At 35.5% G+C, this 18,271-nt stretch overlaps 2 protein-coding genes across 3 annotated transcripts; both read right to left on the bottom strand.

The window, feature by feature from the left end:
* Positions 1 to 1,057: 1,057 nt before the first annotated feature.
* Positions 1,058 to 5,269, bottom strand: LOC118061789 (uncharacterized). Its single transcript, XM_035075358.2, has 2 exons — positions 1,909 to 5,269; positions 1,058 to 1,729 (listed from the first exon to the last, which is right to left on the bottom strand). The coding sequence occupies exons 1-2, from the start codon at positions 4,772 to 4,774 to the stop codon at positions 1,365 to 1,367; spliced, it is 3,231 nt and encodes a 1,076-aa protein (XP_034931249.1). The 5' UTR covers positions 4,775 to 5,269; the 3' UTR covers positions 1,058 to 1,364.
* A 5,493-nt stretch (positions 5,270 to 10,762) lies between these two features.
* Positions 10,763 to 15,130, bottom strand: LOC118061790 (protein PIGMENT DEFECTIVE 338, chloroplastic). Of its 2 annotated transcripts, none has more exons than XM_035075359.2 (8): positions 14,137 to 15,130; positions 13,743 to 13,817; positions 13,588 to 13,659; positions 12,844 to 12,924; positions 12,635 to 12,732; positions 12,399 to 12,524; positions 11,524 to 11,577; positions 10,763 to 11,426 (listed from the first exon to the last, which is right to left on the bottom strand). In XM_035075359.2, the coding sequence occupies exons 1-8, from the start codon at positions 15,031 to 15,033 to the stop codon at positions 11,030 to 11,032; spliced, it is 1,800 nt and encodes a 599-aa protein (XP_034931250.1). In that variant the 5' UTR covers positions 15,034 to 15,130; the 3' UTR covers positions 10,763 to 11,029. The 2 variants fall into 2 exon arrangements, with proteins under 2 accessions (XP_034931250.1, XP_034931251.1); XM_035075360.2 differs by having other exon boundaries at positions 11,007 to 11,426; positions 11,529 to 11,577.
* Positions 15,131 to 18,271: the final 3,141 nt, after the last annotated feature.

The raw sequence follows: 18,271 nt of genomic DNA, 5'->3' as shown, positions 1-18,271 counted from the left end.
GGTTTGTAATGGACCAAAGAAGACGCCAAAGGCGCCGGTTGCGGCCATTTTGAAAAGGAGATTTTTTCCCATTTCTTGTCAAGAAAAGGACATCGGTTATCATGTGGAGAGCATAGGATTGATTGTCTTGTCCACTTTTTTCCCCCCTCTGGAACAATTATATTAGGTTCACCTCCCATGGCAGAGGTTCCAATGCAAATGCAAGATCAATGTGGCCTGCCTTCATCATTTCTCTTTCGGATTCCTCAGGTCCATATTGACTCGAGTGAAAAGAAACAAAAAGGGAAGCTTATTGAACTAATCATGGATCTTTTTATTTCTTTTTTCCCGTCACATCAAGGTACTAGCATGTTAAGGTTCTGAATTTAAGTTAAACAACGGATTCTTCTCTCTTTACCGGAAAAAGAAATTAACCAAAAGGGGCATTGAGCAAGAGGGATATGGGGATGTTGTTGTGATGAGTTGCTGATTATTATCTTATTAGATCTTCTTTTTGACCAGTACTTTTGAAACATGGAAAAGGGGTGTGGACCAAGTGAAGAATAGTGAGATGGGAGACACAAATCTTTTGCCTGTTGAGGCACGAGAAGGAAAAGGAAAGCATGGCCTGTTTCTGTCTGTCTGCTTTTATCTGCATCATAAGCCCTCCATTAAAAAATATGCATGGGGTCCTTCCGAGACGAGTAGCTATTCCACTACTCGTAACAGGTAACGGTTCTCTTTTCCTAACTCGAACAGTAGAGTTACGGGCCAGACACGATCCTATCACCTGTCCCACTTTTGGACATCCTTGAATGTTCATGTGATTCTGAAGATCTATTTTGCATTTACTTCTGTATCAAGTTCTCTTGCTGTTACGTGAATCCTGCTACTTAAATATGTCAGAACTTGCTGTCAAACTAAGATTGAAAGTAAATCTGCTTAAATATTTGTAAGCTACCATCTGAAATTTCTTTGTATAGGTCTTTAAATCCCAGCTGCCAGAGGGCAAACGTTGGCTTGAAGAATACTTCTAATTCTATGGAGGGCAGAATCTCCAGATTACATTTCACAGAAATTCAGGAACATGAGTAACATTAATCAGGGCAAAAAGGAAATGCATAGAGTTGCATGTAAATAAAAAAATTGTTATTCGGAAAAAGCAAAGGATGAAGCAAATTCATCCACATTGCTGTTTCTACAACTGTACAAGAAACCCCAGGACCACCAGCTAAATGCAATAACACTACCCAAAAGCTCTCTTTTCAATTTTCTCAGTAGCTCTCCTCCTTTGCCTTCTTGGGATTGAAAAGAGAACCAATCATTGATGTCCTTGGAAGCCAAGAAAAACACAAGGACAAATTATTTCAACTTTGATTTGATGACTATTTTATTAGAGGTTGAGAAGTCTTTCCCCATTCTTCTGGTGGACTCTTTACTTCCATTAACAATGCCACCACTTCCTTCATGGTTGGCCGCTCTGCTGGCGAAGAGTTCACACAGAACATTGCAATTCCTAGTGTTTGCAGCATTTCCTGCACCATTTGGTCTGGCAAGCTTTGAAGCTTCGCATCTAGTATTGATACAGCTTGTTCAAAGCTTCCCATCTTTTTCTTCACCCACTCAACTATGTGTAATCCATCTCCTACTTGAGGCTCAACAGCGCTGCGACCACTTATGATCTCTAGCAAAACCACTCCATAACTGTAAACATCACTCTTTTCTGTGATGTTCATGGTGTATCCATACTCTGAAATGATCATGGAAATTTGTAATTAGCAAATGAAATAGGAATTCTACATAGAAACGCACACCACAAATTTCCTTTAGCATATTAATCCATGGGGTTAAAAGACAGAATATGTGTTTCAGACAACGCAACTAAACAAAACATACACATATGGGTTCTGGGAAATCAGGGGTACTTGCCTGGGGCTATATAACCATAGGAACCGGCAACTCTGGACATGGCATGATGATAATTTGGAGAGTTCATCAGTTTGGCCAGGCCAAAATCTGCTAAATAAGCTTCATACTTGGAATCCAGAAGTATGTTATTGCACTTAACATCTCTGTGAAGAATTGCTGGCACACAATCATGATGAAGATAAGCTAAACCCTGAGCTGAACCAACAGCTATCTTGTACCTTGTTTCCCAATCCAGATTCCTATTCCCCTGCAGCAGCTGCTGCAGATTGCCATTTGAAATGTAGTTGTACAGAAGGAGCTTGACACTCCTATTCGAAGCATAACCTAAAAGCTTCACAATATTCCGATGTCGAATGTGTCCAAGAATTTGAATTTCTGCAGCAAAAGAATCCACTGGATCCTCGTCTTGCTTTGCCTTCCAAAGCTTTTTTACTGCAATCAACTGCCCATTTGGCGTGTCAGCCTTGTAGACAATTCCAGAACAGCCTTTCCCAATCACATTCTCATCCTTCAAGCAATCTAGGATGTTATCAATGGTGAAGTTGAGCTTCTGAAATGGGATAAAAGTCCATGGATAGGAGAAATCTTCAGCTCTCGATGACGTGGCTAATGCTCCAGAAGATTTATCCATCACATACCTATGGTTCCGCATGACTATAACCCAGGAAGCAATAACAATTATGGTCACTGAAGTGAGAATAACCGAAATCAAAGCTATAGTTTTGGCTGATTTTAATCCATTTCTTTGATCAGTTCTAGGCGAGCAAGAATATCCATCTGTGGAATCACAAAGTCTTGGGTTTTGAAGGTATGAATTTGAAGATAGAGTTCTAAAGAATGGTGTTACAGGAATAGGACCTGAGAAATTGTTGTAGGAAATATTAAGGGAAGTGAGGCTAGTAAGGGAACCAAGAACCTTGATCTTTCCATAAAGCAAATTATGGGAAAGATCAAGTGACTGTAACTGTGTCAAGCTGGACATCGTTTCAGGGAGTTCACCAGTAAATCCATTTGAGCTCAAATCCAAACTAATTGTTAAGCTCGTGACATAACCAATTTCAAGTGGGATTGGACCAGAGAGGCTGTTGGAGTTCAAATCAAGCAGTGTTAGCTTCTGCAAGTTTTGAATAGACCTCGGGATTGCCCCTGCAAGCAGATTGTTATTGAGAATGAGCTTGTTCAAGTAGCTGAAGTTTCCAAAACTCCATGGAATTTCACCTGTGAAGCTGTTCCTGCTAAGATCAAGCTGCTCCAAGTTTACAAGCTCTCCTAGCTGAGATGGTATCTCTCCAGTAATGTAGTTTTTGTGCACATCCAACAGCTCAAGAACAGTGATGTTGGCAATTTCCAAAGGTAGGCCACCAGAGAATTGATTCATATACAAGTCAAGAAATACCAAATTCTGCAATTGGCCTATTTCCTTAGGAATCTGACCAGAAAGCTGGTTTTCTCCGAGCCTCAATCTCACTAAAGACTCACAATATGCAACACTTCGCGGCAATCCACCTGATAAAGAATTCCCTAGAAGCAGAAGTTTGCTCAATTTCTTCAAACTGAAAATGTCCTCTGGAATTGAGCCTGTAAGCTTGTTTCTTGAAAGATCAAGAGCATATAACTCAGTGCAGTTTCCAAAGGAGGCTGGTATCGTGCCAGAAACTGAATTTCCCCACAAGAAGAAACTTTGCAAATACTTCAAATCGCCAACCTGCCATGGAATTGTACCTGACAAGTGGTTCTTATCAAGCTGAAGAGCTGTTAAGCCTGTACAGTTACTCAACTGCCAAGGAATCGGACCAGTAAGAGAGTTATCGGACAAATGAAGCTGCTCAAGGACCCCTAACTTTCCTAAATCACGAGGTATTTCACCGGAAAGATCATTAGCTGAAGCATCAAGCACAACAAGTGATGAACAGTTTGAAAGCTCAGCTGGGATTGCTCCAGAGAGTGCGTTTCCCCATAGAAGCAAACTAGTAAGTTCTTGCAACTTACCCAGCTGTGGAGGGATTGAACCGGTAAGCTTGTTCATGTGCAAGTACAAGTTCCTTAACTCTGAACACAAACCAAGTTCAGGTGGTATAGAACCAAATACCTCAGTATCATAAAGAGACAAAGTTTGAAGATTGATCAGGTTCCCAAATGTGGGTGGTATTTCCCCTGAAAGACCGGTTGCTGCAGCACCAAATGTTGTGAGATTGGTTAACAGTCCTAACTGTGTTGGTATCTCTCCTGTTAAATAAGGATTGCCACCAACTCTAAATTCCTGGAGCGAGACTAAAGAACCCAATTGTGATGGTATCGAACCATTGAAGAGATTGTCTTGCAAGCAAAGAACTTGTAAGGAAGTAAGGTTTGCAAGTTGTGGGGGCATCCTACCAGATAACTTATTGGAGTTCAAGTAAAGAAATTGAAGAGAAGAGAGCTGGCCAATTTCTTGCGGTATAGGACCTGAAAGAGAGTTTGAGGAGAGGTCTAAGAGTCTAAGATGAATGAATAAGCCAAAAGAAGGAGGGATTGAGCCAGAGATATTAGTTGAGGAGAGGTTGAGAAGTTGTAGAGAGGAAAGAGAGGATAGCTGCGAGGGCAGTGAGGAAAGATTAAGGAACGTGTTAGGGAGAGAGAGGGAAATAACTCTATTTTGTGGAGAGCATGTAATGCCTTGCCAAGAACATGGAGTCAGGCTTGATGGGTTCCATGAGGAGAGGATTGATGAGGATGCTTTTGCTGATGGGTCTGCCGCTGAGATAAGAGAAAGAAGGGCTTCTCCATCAGAAGATAGAGAGGCTACAAAAAATGTTTTGGCCATGGTTAACATTATTATCAAGAACGAGCAAAACAACAGAAAATGTGGGGTTGGCTTCTGATCCATCTGAGCTATGAAGATTTGAGAAATCTTGGGTTAACAGAGTGGAGTCTTCTTGTTAAGTCTTAGTTATGGTGATATAAAGATGGTGAAAGAAAGTCCACTCTAGGAGACAATATGCATGTGAGAGAAGTTCCTATGGAGGCTTGGATGCTTGAGTTTTACACTATAGTGATGAAACCGTGCATGTGAACAATACAAAAAGAAAAGTACCATTAAATCTTTGGTGGAGGATCTGTTGGATACAGTCAAAGTGAAGAAAACGTTACCAGAAACAATCCCTCTCTGATATTAACGGCAACCAAAACTGGTGGTGGCTGGTGGTGACGTGGTGGTGGTGCTAGTGTTCACAGAATGAAGATGCATATATATATATCATCAAGATTTTTGTGTCCAAGTTCTGATACCGTACATTTCGTCAATGGTCGGTTTCTGGGTGTATGTTGATGGTGGTTGTGGCTGCGTTCATGGTGTTTGAAGCACACTCTTCTTCTGGTTGCCTTTTAAGGCCTTGGCTTTTAAACAGGCAGTACTTATTTTAGTGCAGTTTACATGGGGCCATGGGCGCCTCAGTTTCTTTTTTAATAGCCCAAATTGTCCTCATTGGAGCAGCCGAAGCATTTTGTGGTCAAGAGTGGTAGTGTTGAACTTTCGCTGTTCTGTGGTATAGTTTTTCTATTTATTTAAACATATATTAAAATAATAATTTTTTAATTTTTAAAATAATTTTAAATTAAAAAAAAATAAATTTAACACCTTACCCAAGCTAAGTTTTAAATAAAGTCAATATAAAATTGACTTGGTATGGCTGATTTAACCTAAAACACAGTAAAATCCTAATTTGTTTTTTCTATAAAATTAAAAATAAATCAGCTTGTTCGACTCTAGACTCGGGCTCCGATTAATCGGGTTTAAAAACTTTGTTCTTATGCTAACATCAGTTTCTTTATCCTTATATATACACGTGTCAGAATTGGGGACATGCACAAGTCGGTGGGGCGTTAGTGATGGGGCCCAATAGCTGACATGGAGAAATCTTGACTGTTAAATAACTATAAGTATTAAATGCCCGCTGAGCTTTGATTAATGTCGTAAGAGAAAGATGGATCGAACGGGTAAGATTACTTCAAATTGGGACGAATGGCCAGCATGGCTGACACGTGCGAATAACAGTTCAACAAATACTGAAAATTAGACGAGAGTGACCAAAACACCCTTCCCGACAAAACGAAAGATGAGGAAATTTTTGGACATGAACGTGGGGTCAATTCATGAAGACAAGATTCGAGAGTTTCAGAGTCAATTATCCATTTTAACCCTAAACCAAAACAAATAAATAAATAATAGTAAAAAACAAAAAACAAAATTGTGATGGCAAGTGAGTTTGCCTAGAGAAGAGAAGAGTTTGATGATGATGACGACGAGAGGAGGAGTGAGGCAGCTTAGGAGATTGTGAAAGGTAAAAAGGGTTTGGAGGAAGCAAATCTTAAACGTGGTCTGTGTTATATAATAAAGAGGGCTAGGCTTAAGAGTGGCGTGGATATAGAGGAAATTTTATTGGAGCATCTTGTTGTCAAGGGCCGAATATTTTTTTTTTTTATTTTTTATTTTTACCGTGTAATTACTGTGGTGAAATTAAGTTATTTGGTTACCGAGGAAGAGATGGTGGGTCTGTTTCGGGAGTGGGGCTCTAAAGATCAGGTAACACAGAGGGTCACATGAGATGGATTTGGAATAAATTAGGGCACAGGTCACGATTAAGGTTTTTATTAGGGCTTTAGGTTTTGGCTGTGTATCCCACAATTTAGCCCCACGAGAAACTTCTCTCATTAATGTTCTGGAAATTTTACTTACTGTCGTTTTTTTTTAAAAAAATATATATATTTAAAATAATATTAGAACATTAAAACGATTGAAAAATATTAAAAATTATTAATGTAAAAGAAAAAGGTTAATTTTTTAATAGCAGTTGTTTTTTAAAGTATATTTTTTATTTTAAAATAAATTAAAATATTTTTTAAAAAAAAAATTAAAATTTATTTTTAATATAAACACGTTAAAATAATTTAAAAATACTACAAAAAATAATTTAAAATTAGCCACGTAAACAAACATAATCTAATTAAATCTAAGTAAGCAAATAATTATTCATTTCTCCAAAAGATATTAAATTTATTTTTAATTTTAGCATATTAAAATGATTTAAAAAAAACTAAAAATATTAATTAAAAGAAAATCAATTTTTTAGTAGTTGTTGTTTTTTAAAATATTTTTTAAAAATAAATTAAAATATTTTTATTTTTAAAAAATATTTTTAATATCTACATATTAAAATAATTTTAAAAATAATAATTTAAAATTAATTGCCTAAACAAACATGGTCTAAGTAAGCAAATAATTATTCTTTTCTCCTAAATATAATTAAACTTTGTCGTAATTATTTTTGAAATCTAGCAAGGTGTACTTACTTTGTTTTCACTGTTTAGGATTCAAATCTTGGATGATGTCTTCATGAATACTTGTAAAAATCCAAAATACATGAATGGTCTATGCTCGTACAGGAGGATTAAGGAGATAAATTGTGTTGTTCTTGATGTGAGAAATTAAGGACGCCTAGGATACTTTACCTCAAAATAATGAAAAAAAAATTGAAAATGTGCAGTTAGACTATACAATAAAGATACCATTATTTATAACCTCAATAAGTTAATAATCTCACTAAAATAATATTTTTACTCGATCCGGACTTAAATTTAAAGTTTAATATGAGACTCAAAATTACTTCATCGTGCCAAATCACAAATCTGTGCATGTTTTTTTTGTACACCTCATGTTGTTCTATTAAGAAATTGAAATTGGGTTGCACTTGAAGTCTTGGCCCAGCAGTTGAAGGGACTTGTTCCCTTCCTCTGCATCCTGGGTTCAAACCTCACTGTGCATGTCTGTCACCCCTGCGGTGCCTTACATGCTCACTGGGTTTGTAAGATGTTCAGTGAGCCGTGAGATTAATCGTGGTGCACGCAAGCTAGCCCGACACCCACGTAAATAAAAAAAAAAATGAAATTGGGTTTCCTAACACATGTAAAATCCTACCCTCTGACCATCATTTATCCCATTTGTAATTTTGAGACTAAGTTAAATGTTAATGAAGGGATTAACAAGTTCAAATCCGGATTTAGGGTTTATCGCATGCTCTGTTATTATTATTTTTTTTATTTATATGGATGTTCAGGTCAGTTTACATATACCTTAACCAATTTTTATAGGCTCTAAAGTTAACGACCAGGTAAATTTTTAATGACCATTAATATTAGCAACCACAAAGCTTAAATGTAAGATTACAGAAGAAGCTAACCCCTTAATCCCAAACTCTTACCACTTGATTACCTATTAGATGGTTAGCAAGCTCTGCTATTTCTAACCATTGTCATTGCTCTTAACACAAGTATTATAACAATCTTGTCATTCATGCCACAAATATATGCTTAGGATTTCTCTCTCTCTCTCTCTCTCTCTCTCATACACACACATATATATATATATATATATAGAGAGAGAGAGAGATACACAATACAATGATTTTATAAGGTTTGGCTATGTTTACCTTCGACATTAAACCCTTTAGGGCTAAGCCTTGTTGATGTTGGTAATAGAAATCAAGTCCTTTGTATAAAAATACCGCAAGTGTTGCTCCATAAAACTGAGAGTATCACAACACTTTCAGATACTAAATTTTTCTTATTTGAATTGATAATAATAAAAAAAAAAACTATTATAAAAAGATTAAAAAAAAGCTCACTATGCCCCTCACCAAATATATATATATATATATATATATATATATATATATATATATATTATGGTGAAATATTAGATTGCCCCTCCAACCTAATAATAACGGGAAAACAATTATAAAAGTATAAAAATATCCTTGATACATGTTTTGAATTTTTTGTTTTCAAAATATTTTAGTCAATTTAATGGGTTTTTTAAAATGAAAAAAAAAACTTATGTATCCTCAATTAATTTGATAATAACTATTAGGTAATGTAAAAAGACTTCAATTATCCTAATTTTAAGTTTTTTTAATGGGAAGATTAAAACCATGAAAATACCATTCCAGTATACAGTGTTTTGAAATACAAACCAAGCATTTATTCACGCAACAAGCCAGATTTTTTTATTTATTTATTTATTTTTACTTCACAGAACTTCAAAATGGGAGGTATTCAGGGATTGCAGACACCAAGAAATTCAGTGCTTCACTTGAAATGCAGGAGCTAAATCTGAGATACCAGAACTTAAACTTCCCAACGAGGTATATATGCATACAAACAAGCTCGCAAGTTTTTTAACATTTTTTCTTTTTTATTTTTTTGAATGGATACAATGGTTCAGAATCAAAATTGACCCTCTCATTAAACTTATATATTATATATATATATAGTATAGGATCCGAAGACTTCATATACACTATTTATTATATAACGATAAAAGAAAGCATGATCTATGTTTACATTTCTTAAGGTTGACGTAACAATTTCATGGCGAGAAGTTGATGTCCCGTAGACTTTCATTGCCAATTACATACGTCAGAGATATCAGCTGAATCTTTAAGAATCTGATGAGAGATTCCGTATTTAGTAGAGAATGGATAACACGCAGCTGTACAAGACTTGGATTAAAAAAATGGAACCAAGTGTTCAAAATAATATATAAAAACTGCAGTAGAGAGGTCCAGCTAGTCCCCTGTCAAAGGAGCAAGACTCGCAGAAAGGGGTCCAAGATCACACTTTCAATTCAAGGCGCCGTTCGCTGGTGTGTTTTATTATGAAAGCCATGATTAGAACGCACAGATTCTGAAGTGAAGTGCCCTTGAACTTGCCTGTTCTACGGAGATTAATTAGCTTTTCCCATCTCGTATCTTTCCTTGATTCGTCCCTTTCATCATGTGCTTGGATGATCATGTCTGTATAAATACACACAGTGGAGTTCATCGATCCATCATGAAGGGCCCAGGAAGCAACTGTGATTGTGAGTGTGTGTCCATATATATATATATATTAGTTTTAGTGATTGCAAGCAACTTGAAGAAGAAACTAGAAAGCACACGGATTCCTGGCTTGGACTCCATTAAAGAAGCAACTAGCAAGAGTTAAGGCATCGAGATGGGTCTGCACTCTGCAGAGTCACGGGATGTAAGGAGCGTGCAATATTTTTTTACAAAGTGTAATCTGGTACTTTCCTTTGGCGCAAACAAGGAAAAGCTATCGGAAAGAATATCTTGGTCCCAAGCATCTTGAAAATAAATAATTTGTACAGTTCATAGAAAGTGTTGGTTCGAATTAACAAAAGAAAAAAGGAGAGATGTAAACCAATTATCCGTAACTAAATTGGACAGATCTTTTATTTCAGACTAGCTAAATAATCTTTGCATATATTCTGTAATTTTCTGTTAGATATTAAATTAATGCAGGGGATGGTAACAGGCTGCAACCCTAGAGAGAGAGAGAGAGAGAGACTTTTGTGGGCAGCTAGTAATGCAGCAATGGTTTTTACTACCACAGAAATTGACCTTTAAGGTTTTCTTAGCTCTTTTACTTTAAAATTACTGGAGCCCCAAACCCTATTTAGCTAGGACATCTCAACTTGGATATGGTTTACAGACAATACTTGAAAGCACCCACTGCTTGTAAACAAAAGAAAGACATCCTCGTTTAGTAACAGAAGAAAACATGAAGACAAAAATAGATAAGGTAGGGTTGGTAAGGCCTCGTAGCTTTCCGCTAAACGAAGACTGAATATCGGGTATTTCCTTCTGGTCTTCAGCAAAAGTAGAGCTTAGTGAAGCTACCACCATACCATGGAGTCAATGTGACATTAATTGCTAGGCAGAAAAGCAGTTATCTCGGTTTTTTTTTTTTGTTTGTTTTCTAAACAAATGGAATCTTTCATAGCAAACAACATGGAATTAAACATCAGGAGTAAATCAACTGGTCCAAAAAGTTAAGAGCAACGATATATCTATGTTAAAAAAAGACTAGACAGATGAACAGGCTAAACACAGCCTCATCGGGCTAATTCAATGTAGCTGGAAAGCGACTACCTTTGAGGTGCCACAATACGCAGGTGCCTATGAAGGCAATAATATATCAGTCACTTGACATGGTGAGCGAAAGCACCATTTTAAACTATGCTTGCCCTTTAGAAGATCAAAAAAATATGGTGCTAAGAGCTATGAAAACGAAGAATTGATGCATATCACATGTTTGTGTACAATAATTGGACAGAACTACGTACTTCCATGCTGTTGCAGACTTTCCAATCTGATTTTGAAACTGAAACACAACTCACGAGCCCAGAAATTTGATTTTTGTAGCATGGACAGAATAATGGCCTGATAATAGTTCTTCCCCTTCTCCATGATGAGGCATTTTTAAGTTTTGGTGAGAGAAGAACAAGGTCCAATTCCTCCGCAAACTTAGACCAGTCACTCCCTTTCAAATTTGAACCACTTCCAGTTTGCATATAATGCTGCCTCAATGTCAGAAGATAGGGTATTCTTGCTTGAAGGGATTTCTGACTTGAAATTTGTTGAACTGGCTTGTAGCTTTTGCTGATACTTCTTTGCCATCTCTTCTGCCTCAGCAAACACTTTCTGTCCAGAAAAACATTAATCTCACCGATGAGACTCATTGTTAATCTCATTTAAGACTCAATACCATATGGAAAATGAAGATAAACCAGAAAAACACCTGACCTCCTTGTTTGATACAAACAGACCAGGCTCACTTTCAAGGTCAGCAATACTGCATGGTAAAGACAAGCAAAGGATATTGTTATCAGCCTCTTGGTGCCGCTAATTGGAACTTGTACAAGTTAAAAAAAAAAAAAAAAAAAGGAAAAAAACAAAAAAGATTGAGTACAAATCTGCAAATAAAGAAACTCTTCAAAAATGTTGGATGTTAAGGTAAGCAACAATCAAACAGTCCCATACATGGAAAAGTAAGACACATAATTTTTTTCAGTCAAGTACTCTCCAAGCTTCCTAGCAAAAGAATATTAAATGTGACTGCAAGCACAGCTGTGAGATATATAAATGAAGAGGGTGCAATTTCAAACGAAGTTAGATTCAATGTGTAGAGGGTGCAATATCAAGAGTCAATCATAGTGATCCAGTAATTCTGATGGGCTAGTTCCACTAATCAGAGATCCATAGCCCCACAGAAAGTCAAAATTTGCTAATGGGAACTAATAGGTAAAACACTAAGAGGAAGGATAAAACAAATAAGAATAAGCGAAGGCCTTCACAACAAGTTTCTAAATGCATGATTCATTTAACAATTACATTGCAAATCTATGATGTTTGGGGAGAGAGAAAAAAGACTGTCACATTCTGAAATATGACACTGTATGTGTGTGCTATTTAGATAGCACTCTTTGTTTCCCATTAAAAAGAGAGAGAAAGAAAGTTCTGGCATACATCACCCTTGACAAATGAATGAGGAAAAAAAAAGGTTCTGATAGTTTCTTTCTATCATTGGACTGATCAGGATTCTGAAAATTAGATGCCTCAAGCAAGCATGGGATGAAACAGAAAAAGAAACCCAGCAGTTGATTCCTCAATTACCTGAGAGATATTTTGTCAGGAAACATTGACTTTACAACTAGGACTTTAACCTTTTCATCAACTTTAAGCAAGTCACTGACAGATGAAACACGAGTCCGTGTGATGTTTGAGACATGCAGCAGCCCGCTGAAATGCATTAGTACATATTAGGACACTTCTTTACTAGTAAAGAGCAGTAAGTTGTGACATTAATTAACATAAATTCAGATTGCGACAAAAAAGTACAAAGAACTCACCTACGGTTAGTTTCACCTATTCTTACTTGGGCTCCATATGGAAAAAGTTTCTTAACAGTTCCTTCAAGAAGTGTTCCCTCCCTGAGGTTTATCATTTCCTGCAATATTGTATACAAATTCAGAGAGCTTCTTAATTAGAAATTAACCAAAACCAAAATCACAAACAACACAAAGCAAAAAGTGAAATAGAATGCCACAAGGAAACTGACCCAAGCTTCCCTTTCACTGAGTATCAACTCATTATTAGACTCGTTTATTCGATTAATCAGTGCGTATATTTGGCGACCCACCTGCACCATAAAGAAACCAGTAATCCACAAGAATAATGAACAGGGGGGGGCAAAGAAAAAAAATTAAGAACGAAATTCATAGATGATGAATATAGTCAAGATGTAACCTAAGGGAGGCCGATAGCAAGACAGTTGATGAAGTGGACAAAGAGGAAGAACCTTTTAGGTGCATTGACAATGACTACTATCAAATCCAGGGTTAAATCTAGATAAGTCATCTAATTATAGTAACACCGATGCCTCGCCTTGGAAAAATAATCCATACAGGTGCCTTAGATAACTACAAACATGCACCAGGCTTTGAAATATCATTGCAAAGAGAGTATAATATGGGTTTCTCAAATCACAATTGCCTAATGACATGTTTGCTACAAATATATCAGAACTAAACTAGGCCTTCAATAATGTGTAGCCCTAAACAAACACTAAACTTCTCCAGCCACGAGTACAGGTGACTTCTTATTTACCAAGCTCCAGGTAATACATAAATGTAAATCCAGAGGCAGAAGATTGTGCATTTTATACAGTTTTATTCCAGGAACAAGTTCTTGTAATTGATGCAAGGTGGCAACAACTATTGAATGATTAAAGAACAAGACCTGACAAAAACAAAAGCAATAGAAGTAACTTAGGAACCAGAAATTCCAAAGTATTGCAGCTTACATTTTCTTTCAACTCCTTGAAATTGTTCACTCTATTCAACAACTCAGCCTTTGGCAGGAAAGCCCGCAATCCCTGAAAAAGCAAGTTCCAAAAATTTATCATTACTACACATGCAATGCATTTACACACAAATAAAACACAAAAGGTACACAAACCTCAATTCTCGTAAGTAGGCCCCCAGTATTCCATTCTGAAATTTTAACCTCAATAGGTTCATTCAGATCTTTGATCTGCCTGGCGCAAAGTAAAATGTCATCAAGAATCCTCAATTTCATTGTCAATTTAAAAAAAAAACAAAAACAAACAAACCTGATTGTTTTATTTTAGAAAGAAGTTGCAAAGAAATGCAAGGAAAATGAACTATTTTATTATTTCACTCAATTACAAAGGCAATCGATGAATTTTCTCTCAGAAAGAAAAAAGCAAACAACAAAAAAGGCATTCCTATTTACGTCTGAAAACTCATTTTGGAAAACTTGTGAGAATTTTAGCAAGAAGCAAGTTCTGCACAAAAACAACAAAGTGAAAAGAAAAAAGCGAGAAAAGAACCTGCCTCACTCGTTGCCAAGCTATCCGCCGGAAAAGTCGTCTAGTGGAAAGCAGTGGCCTTCCACTCAGCGTCCTTCCAAGAACCTCTGAAAACAACACGGTTCCAGTCTCCACAACAGGCTTCCCTAACCCTGGGGGGCCCCTGCTCATTGCAACATCATCCTTAACGATCCCCATCTTCCCTTTAACCATAAACTCCTTGGCATCCTTCTTCGTATCACACAACAAAAACTCGAACTCTTTGTCATACAAAGGCAGCACCTCCTTTGTTAGCATCGTACCCAACAAATCTGCCCCAATATTCACATCAAGTTTATTCTCATTACCAGAAACCACAACCCCAACCACAAAATCACCAGGTTTTGGGTTATAATAATCCACATTAATCTTCCTAGCCTCCTTATCTTCATTATCCATGTCAATTCTCTCCTCTACAACACCTGAATCACCATCATCCTCACTTACTCCATCCAATGACTCATTAGACTTAAAGAACTTCAAAAAAGGCGCCAAGGCCTCATCTTTACCAGGTTTTTCAGATTCCTTAACAACTTCTACTTCTAAACCATTATTAAAAACCACTGGAGATGGCTTATTTAACAATTCTAGCTCCTCATTCTCTTGAATTGTATCATCATGTGCCTTTTCAGGCAGTTGGGTACTCGAGAAATCATCAAATACATCATTTTGAGAGCATAATGAAATGTGGGCACTTCTCCAAAGTGAGGGGTTCTTGGCCGAAGTCCCAAAAGTACAGAATGAGTGAAAACACGGGGATTTTGGACATTTGTTTTGATGGACTGTGCTACTTTGCGTGATAAATAAGTTGTTGCTATGAGGTGGTAGTGAGGAGTTGAAGATAGTGAGAGACTTACAGGGTTGAAGAAGGGTTTGCATCTTTGATTATCCTGTTCCTTGGCACCTCATGAGCTTACCTCTCTCTCCCTCTCTCTCTCTCCCTCCCTCCCTTCAGGTTTCACTGGTTTGTTTTGGTTTTATCCACTTTCGTATCCTGTGTATTATCATGTTCGGTTCTTCATTGGGCTGAAAGTTGCTGTGAGGCTAAGTTCATGCTCGGTGTTTATGCCTAAGCAGGCTGGGCTTCCATGACATATGCTACTGGTTGGTCTTAAAAGCCTCATAGAATGGGATATTTAAACCTTTGCCTCGCTAATTTTACACAAAGGTTCTCATAAATCATTTTTCTTTTTCTTGTGATGTCATTGATTAAAATCTCAAAGAGTGAAACCTACTCTCGTAAATACTTCAAATTCAATATTTGAGATTTTTAAAAAATATATCTTTTGGAAAAATTAGGGCTGTTCTTTTTACTCTTTTTTCCCTTGCAATGTGTCAATAATTTCTTATTGGTAAAGAGGAAAACGAAATTATTATAAGACCAGCTTGTTTGATCAACCTAGTGACTCGTTCATTCATGGCCTGGCATTGAATACGATTAGTGGGAAAACTCGGGTTTCTTTTTAAACGACGTTGTTTCTAGTTTTTTCAAAAGATCTTGGTTGACACGTGAATGGGTCTAGCCTGCTAAAATTATTCATTTAGGCCTGAGCTTGAAAGAGTTTTTATGGGCTATTCTCTACAACAATTGTGCCTGAAATGGGCTTCTATTTGGGCTCAAATCAAGCCTTTTGGTTTGTGAGCTTAATTTCCCTGAAGTTCAAACACGAGTAGCACACCCTCAATTTCCCATTTGAATCCCAACTTAATTTTGTCGGTTTGGTCCAACATTTTAAAAAACCTTTTCTCCGAAAAAAACTAAAAGACATTATCCTTTTATTGTGGCACTCGTCTCGTAGCCACATGGATTGGAACGGTATCAAAGATATTTATCTTGAGAGTGTTTTTTATATTTTCATGGGGATTTAATTAGTATTGTTGAATTTATTAGGGATAAATCAATTTTCATATAAATTTTTAGAACACTGTAATGATTTTTTTATCCTGAAAAGCAAAATGACATATACCTATCATTTCGGGATAATTTTGGCAGTTCAAACTTAATTGTGCTGTGAGTTTATGAACTTATCTTTGGAAGACCGGAAAATAAATAAATAAATAAGTGTGCAAGGGCATTTATGTTTTTTTTTTTATTTTTTGGATAATTAAATTAAAAGAGGGGCTTGTTGTGTCTTTTACTAGTTATATAATATTATTTAAATTATTAAATTGAAGGCACATGGGACTCAAAAAAAAAAAAAAAACATTGTGGCAGTGAGTGCAATCAAGATATGTGGCCAGATGGTGGCTTAAAAGATGGCAATAGAATCCTTTTGATGGTGCCTACTTGACCAGGCAGCGAATGTTTCTTCTTTATCCCTGTTTCGTCGTTAATGACTCTTTTTTTTTCTTTTCTCTATCTCATCCTGGTAAAAGACGTTGTCCATCAAAAAATTCAATGGCACAGCCCTTTAACTAGTTTTATCTTCATGTTTGATGCTGATCTTTTAATTAATATTTATTTTATTTAAAATAATTTATAATAAAAAAATTATTTTCAATTTCATCCCCAATGAATTTTTTTTATCTTTAAAATTTAATCCTTTAGAAAATTTAATGCAACCCTTCAGTTAGTTTTTTTTTTCAGATTTCATCCCTGGTCCTTGATCAATATCTTTCTTATTTAAAGTAATTTATAAAATTATATATTTTTTTAATTTCACACTCCAATTGATTTATTTTTAACTTCGTCCTCATTTTTTTAATTTATATTTATTTTATTTAAGATGGTTTATAGAATTAGTTAGTTTTTTTTTATTTCATTCTCCTTTGATTTTTTTTCCTATCGAATTTTTAGAATTTAAATTTTTTTAGTTTGATTTTATTTTGCAATTTCATCCTTCAACATTCAATTTGTTAAGTGATGACCATGTTGTTCGAGTACATATCTAGAGTTTAACATGTTGTGAGTTTAGGATATTAATTCGAGGTTAGAAGGTTTGCCCATATTTACTTGGTTTTTCATTTATTTTTTTAATATTTTTTTGTTTCGTCATCCAATATTTTTTAATTATTTTAATGAGACTTTTCTGATGATAACCGTGTTGATTGAGCACATATCTAGAGTTTAAACGTGTTGCAAGTTTGAGATGTTAATTCAAGGTTATGAGGTTTGCCCGAATTTACTTAGTTTTTTCATTTTTTTTTTAATATTTTCTTTGTTTAATCATCTAGTATTTTTTAACTCTTTTAATGAGACTTTTCTTATTTTTTAAGAGTATAATAATTTTTTTCGGGTTTTTTTGCTAAATCTACCTCTTTTAAAAGGGATTTTTTTTAAAAAATTAGATTAAACTAATTTATTTTATTTTTTAATATTAAATTGATACAATATTAAAAAAAAAAAAAAAAAAAAACAAACACATAAAAAAACACAATGACAACTTGCAAACTTAATAAAATGATAATGCTTGTCTATGTGGTACATGTAAATTGAAAAAAGAGTTTTCGAACTAAAAGTTTTATGGCATGTTTGAGAATATGATAATAATTATATAAAACAAAATTTATTTGAAAATACAATAAAATAAAATATTTTATTTATTTTTGATATTAACACATTAAAATAATTTAAAAATATTAATTTAAAATAAAATAAATTTAAATTATTTTAAAAATATTTCAAACCACTACCCGTGAACATTCAACCAGCACACCAATTAGAAACAAGTTTACAAGAGTAATGGGTTGACTCTTGCTATCTAAAAAACACATGCGATGTCTGAGAGCTTGACATTGGACTTGAATTTTATATATATATATATATATATATAGAGAGAGAGAGAGAGAGAGAGAGAGAGAGAGAGCGTTCATGTAGGGGGGGTGATAATGTGCTACTGAAGGACAGAGACGAAACATCTAAATTATTTCATAAAATCCAAAATGGAGACTTGACTTTTTTGCATCAGTTCAAACCAATGAAGAAGGCATAAAATACAGAAACTGCTGGTGAAAAACAGCCAAGAGATTACGTACACCTGCAGACACTCTTTCTTTATATTTTTATCAGGGAACCGGCACCGGGAAATTAAGATTATCTATCCTTCAAATTTTATTCAGGGCATTAAACTACAAAGTAATGTCAGGGTGTTCATCAATATTAAATCACTGACAGGAA

The sequence above is a fragment of the Populus alba genome, chromosome 5 (genome assembly GCF_005239225.2).
Source record: "Populus alba chromosome 5, ASM523922v2, whole genome shotgun sequence".
Taxonomy (NCBI): Eukaryota; Viridiplantae; Streptophyta; class Magnoliopsida; order Malpighiales; family Salicaceae; genus Populus; species Populus alba.
The sequence above is the reverse complement of the archived record's forward strand: the minus strand, read 5'-3'. Positions and strand labels throughout refer to the sequence as shown.

Bases quoted from the DNA above. Each gene is read 5' to 3' on its own strand.
- LOC118061789 (XM_035075358.2), bottom strand. From the start codon at position 4,774: ATGGATCAGAAGCCAACCCCACATTTTCTGTTGTTTTGCTCGTTCTTG. The intron at 1,730-1,908 runs GCAAGTACCCCT...TGATCATTTCAG, and splicing joins CTATGGTTATATAGCCCCAG to AGTATGGATACACCATGAAC.
- LOC118061790 (XM_035075359.2), bottom strand. From the start codon at position 15,033: ATGCAAACCCTTCTTCAACCCTGTAAGTCTCTCACTATCTTCAACTCC. The intron at 13,818-14,136 runs GTTCTTTTCTCG...TGCGCCAGGCAG, and splicing joins CTTGGCAACGAGTGAGGCAG to ATCAAAGATCTGAATGAACC. The intron at 13,660-13,742 runs GTTTGTGTACCT...TTGCTTTTTCAG, and splicing joins GCCTACTTACGAGAATTGAG to GGATTGCGGGCTTTCCTGCC.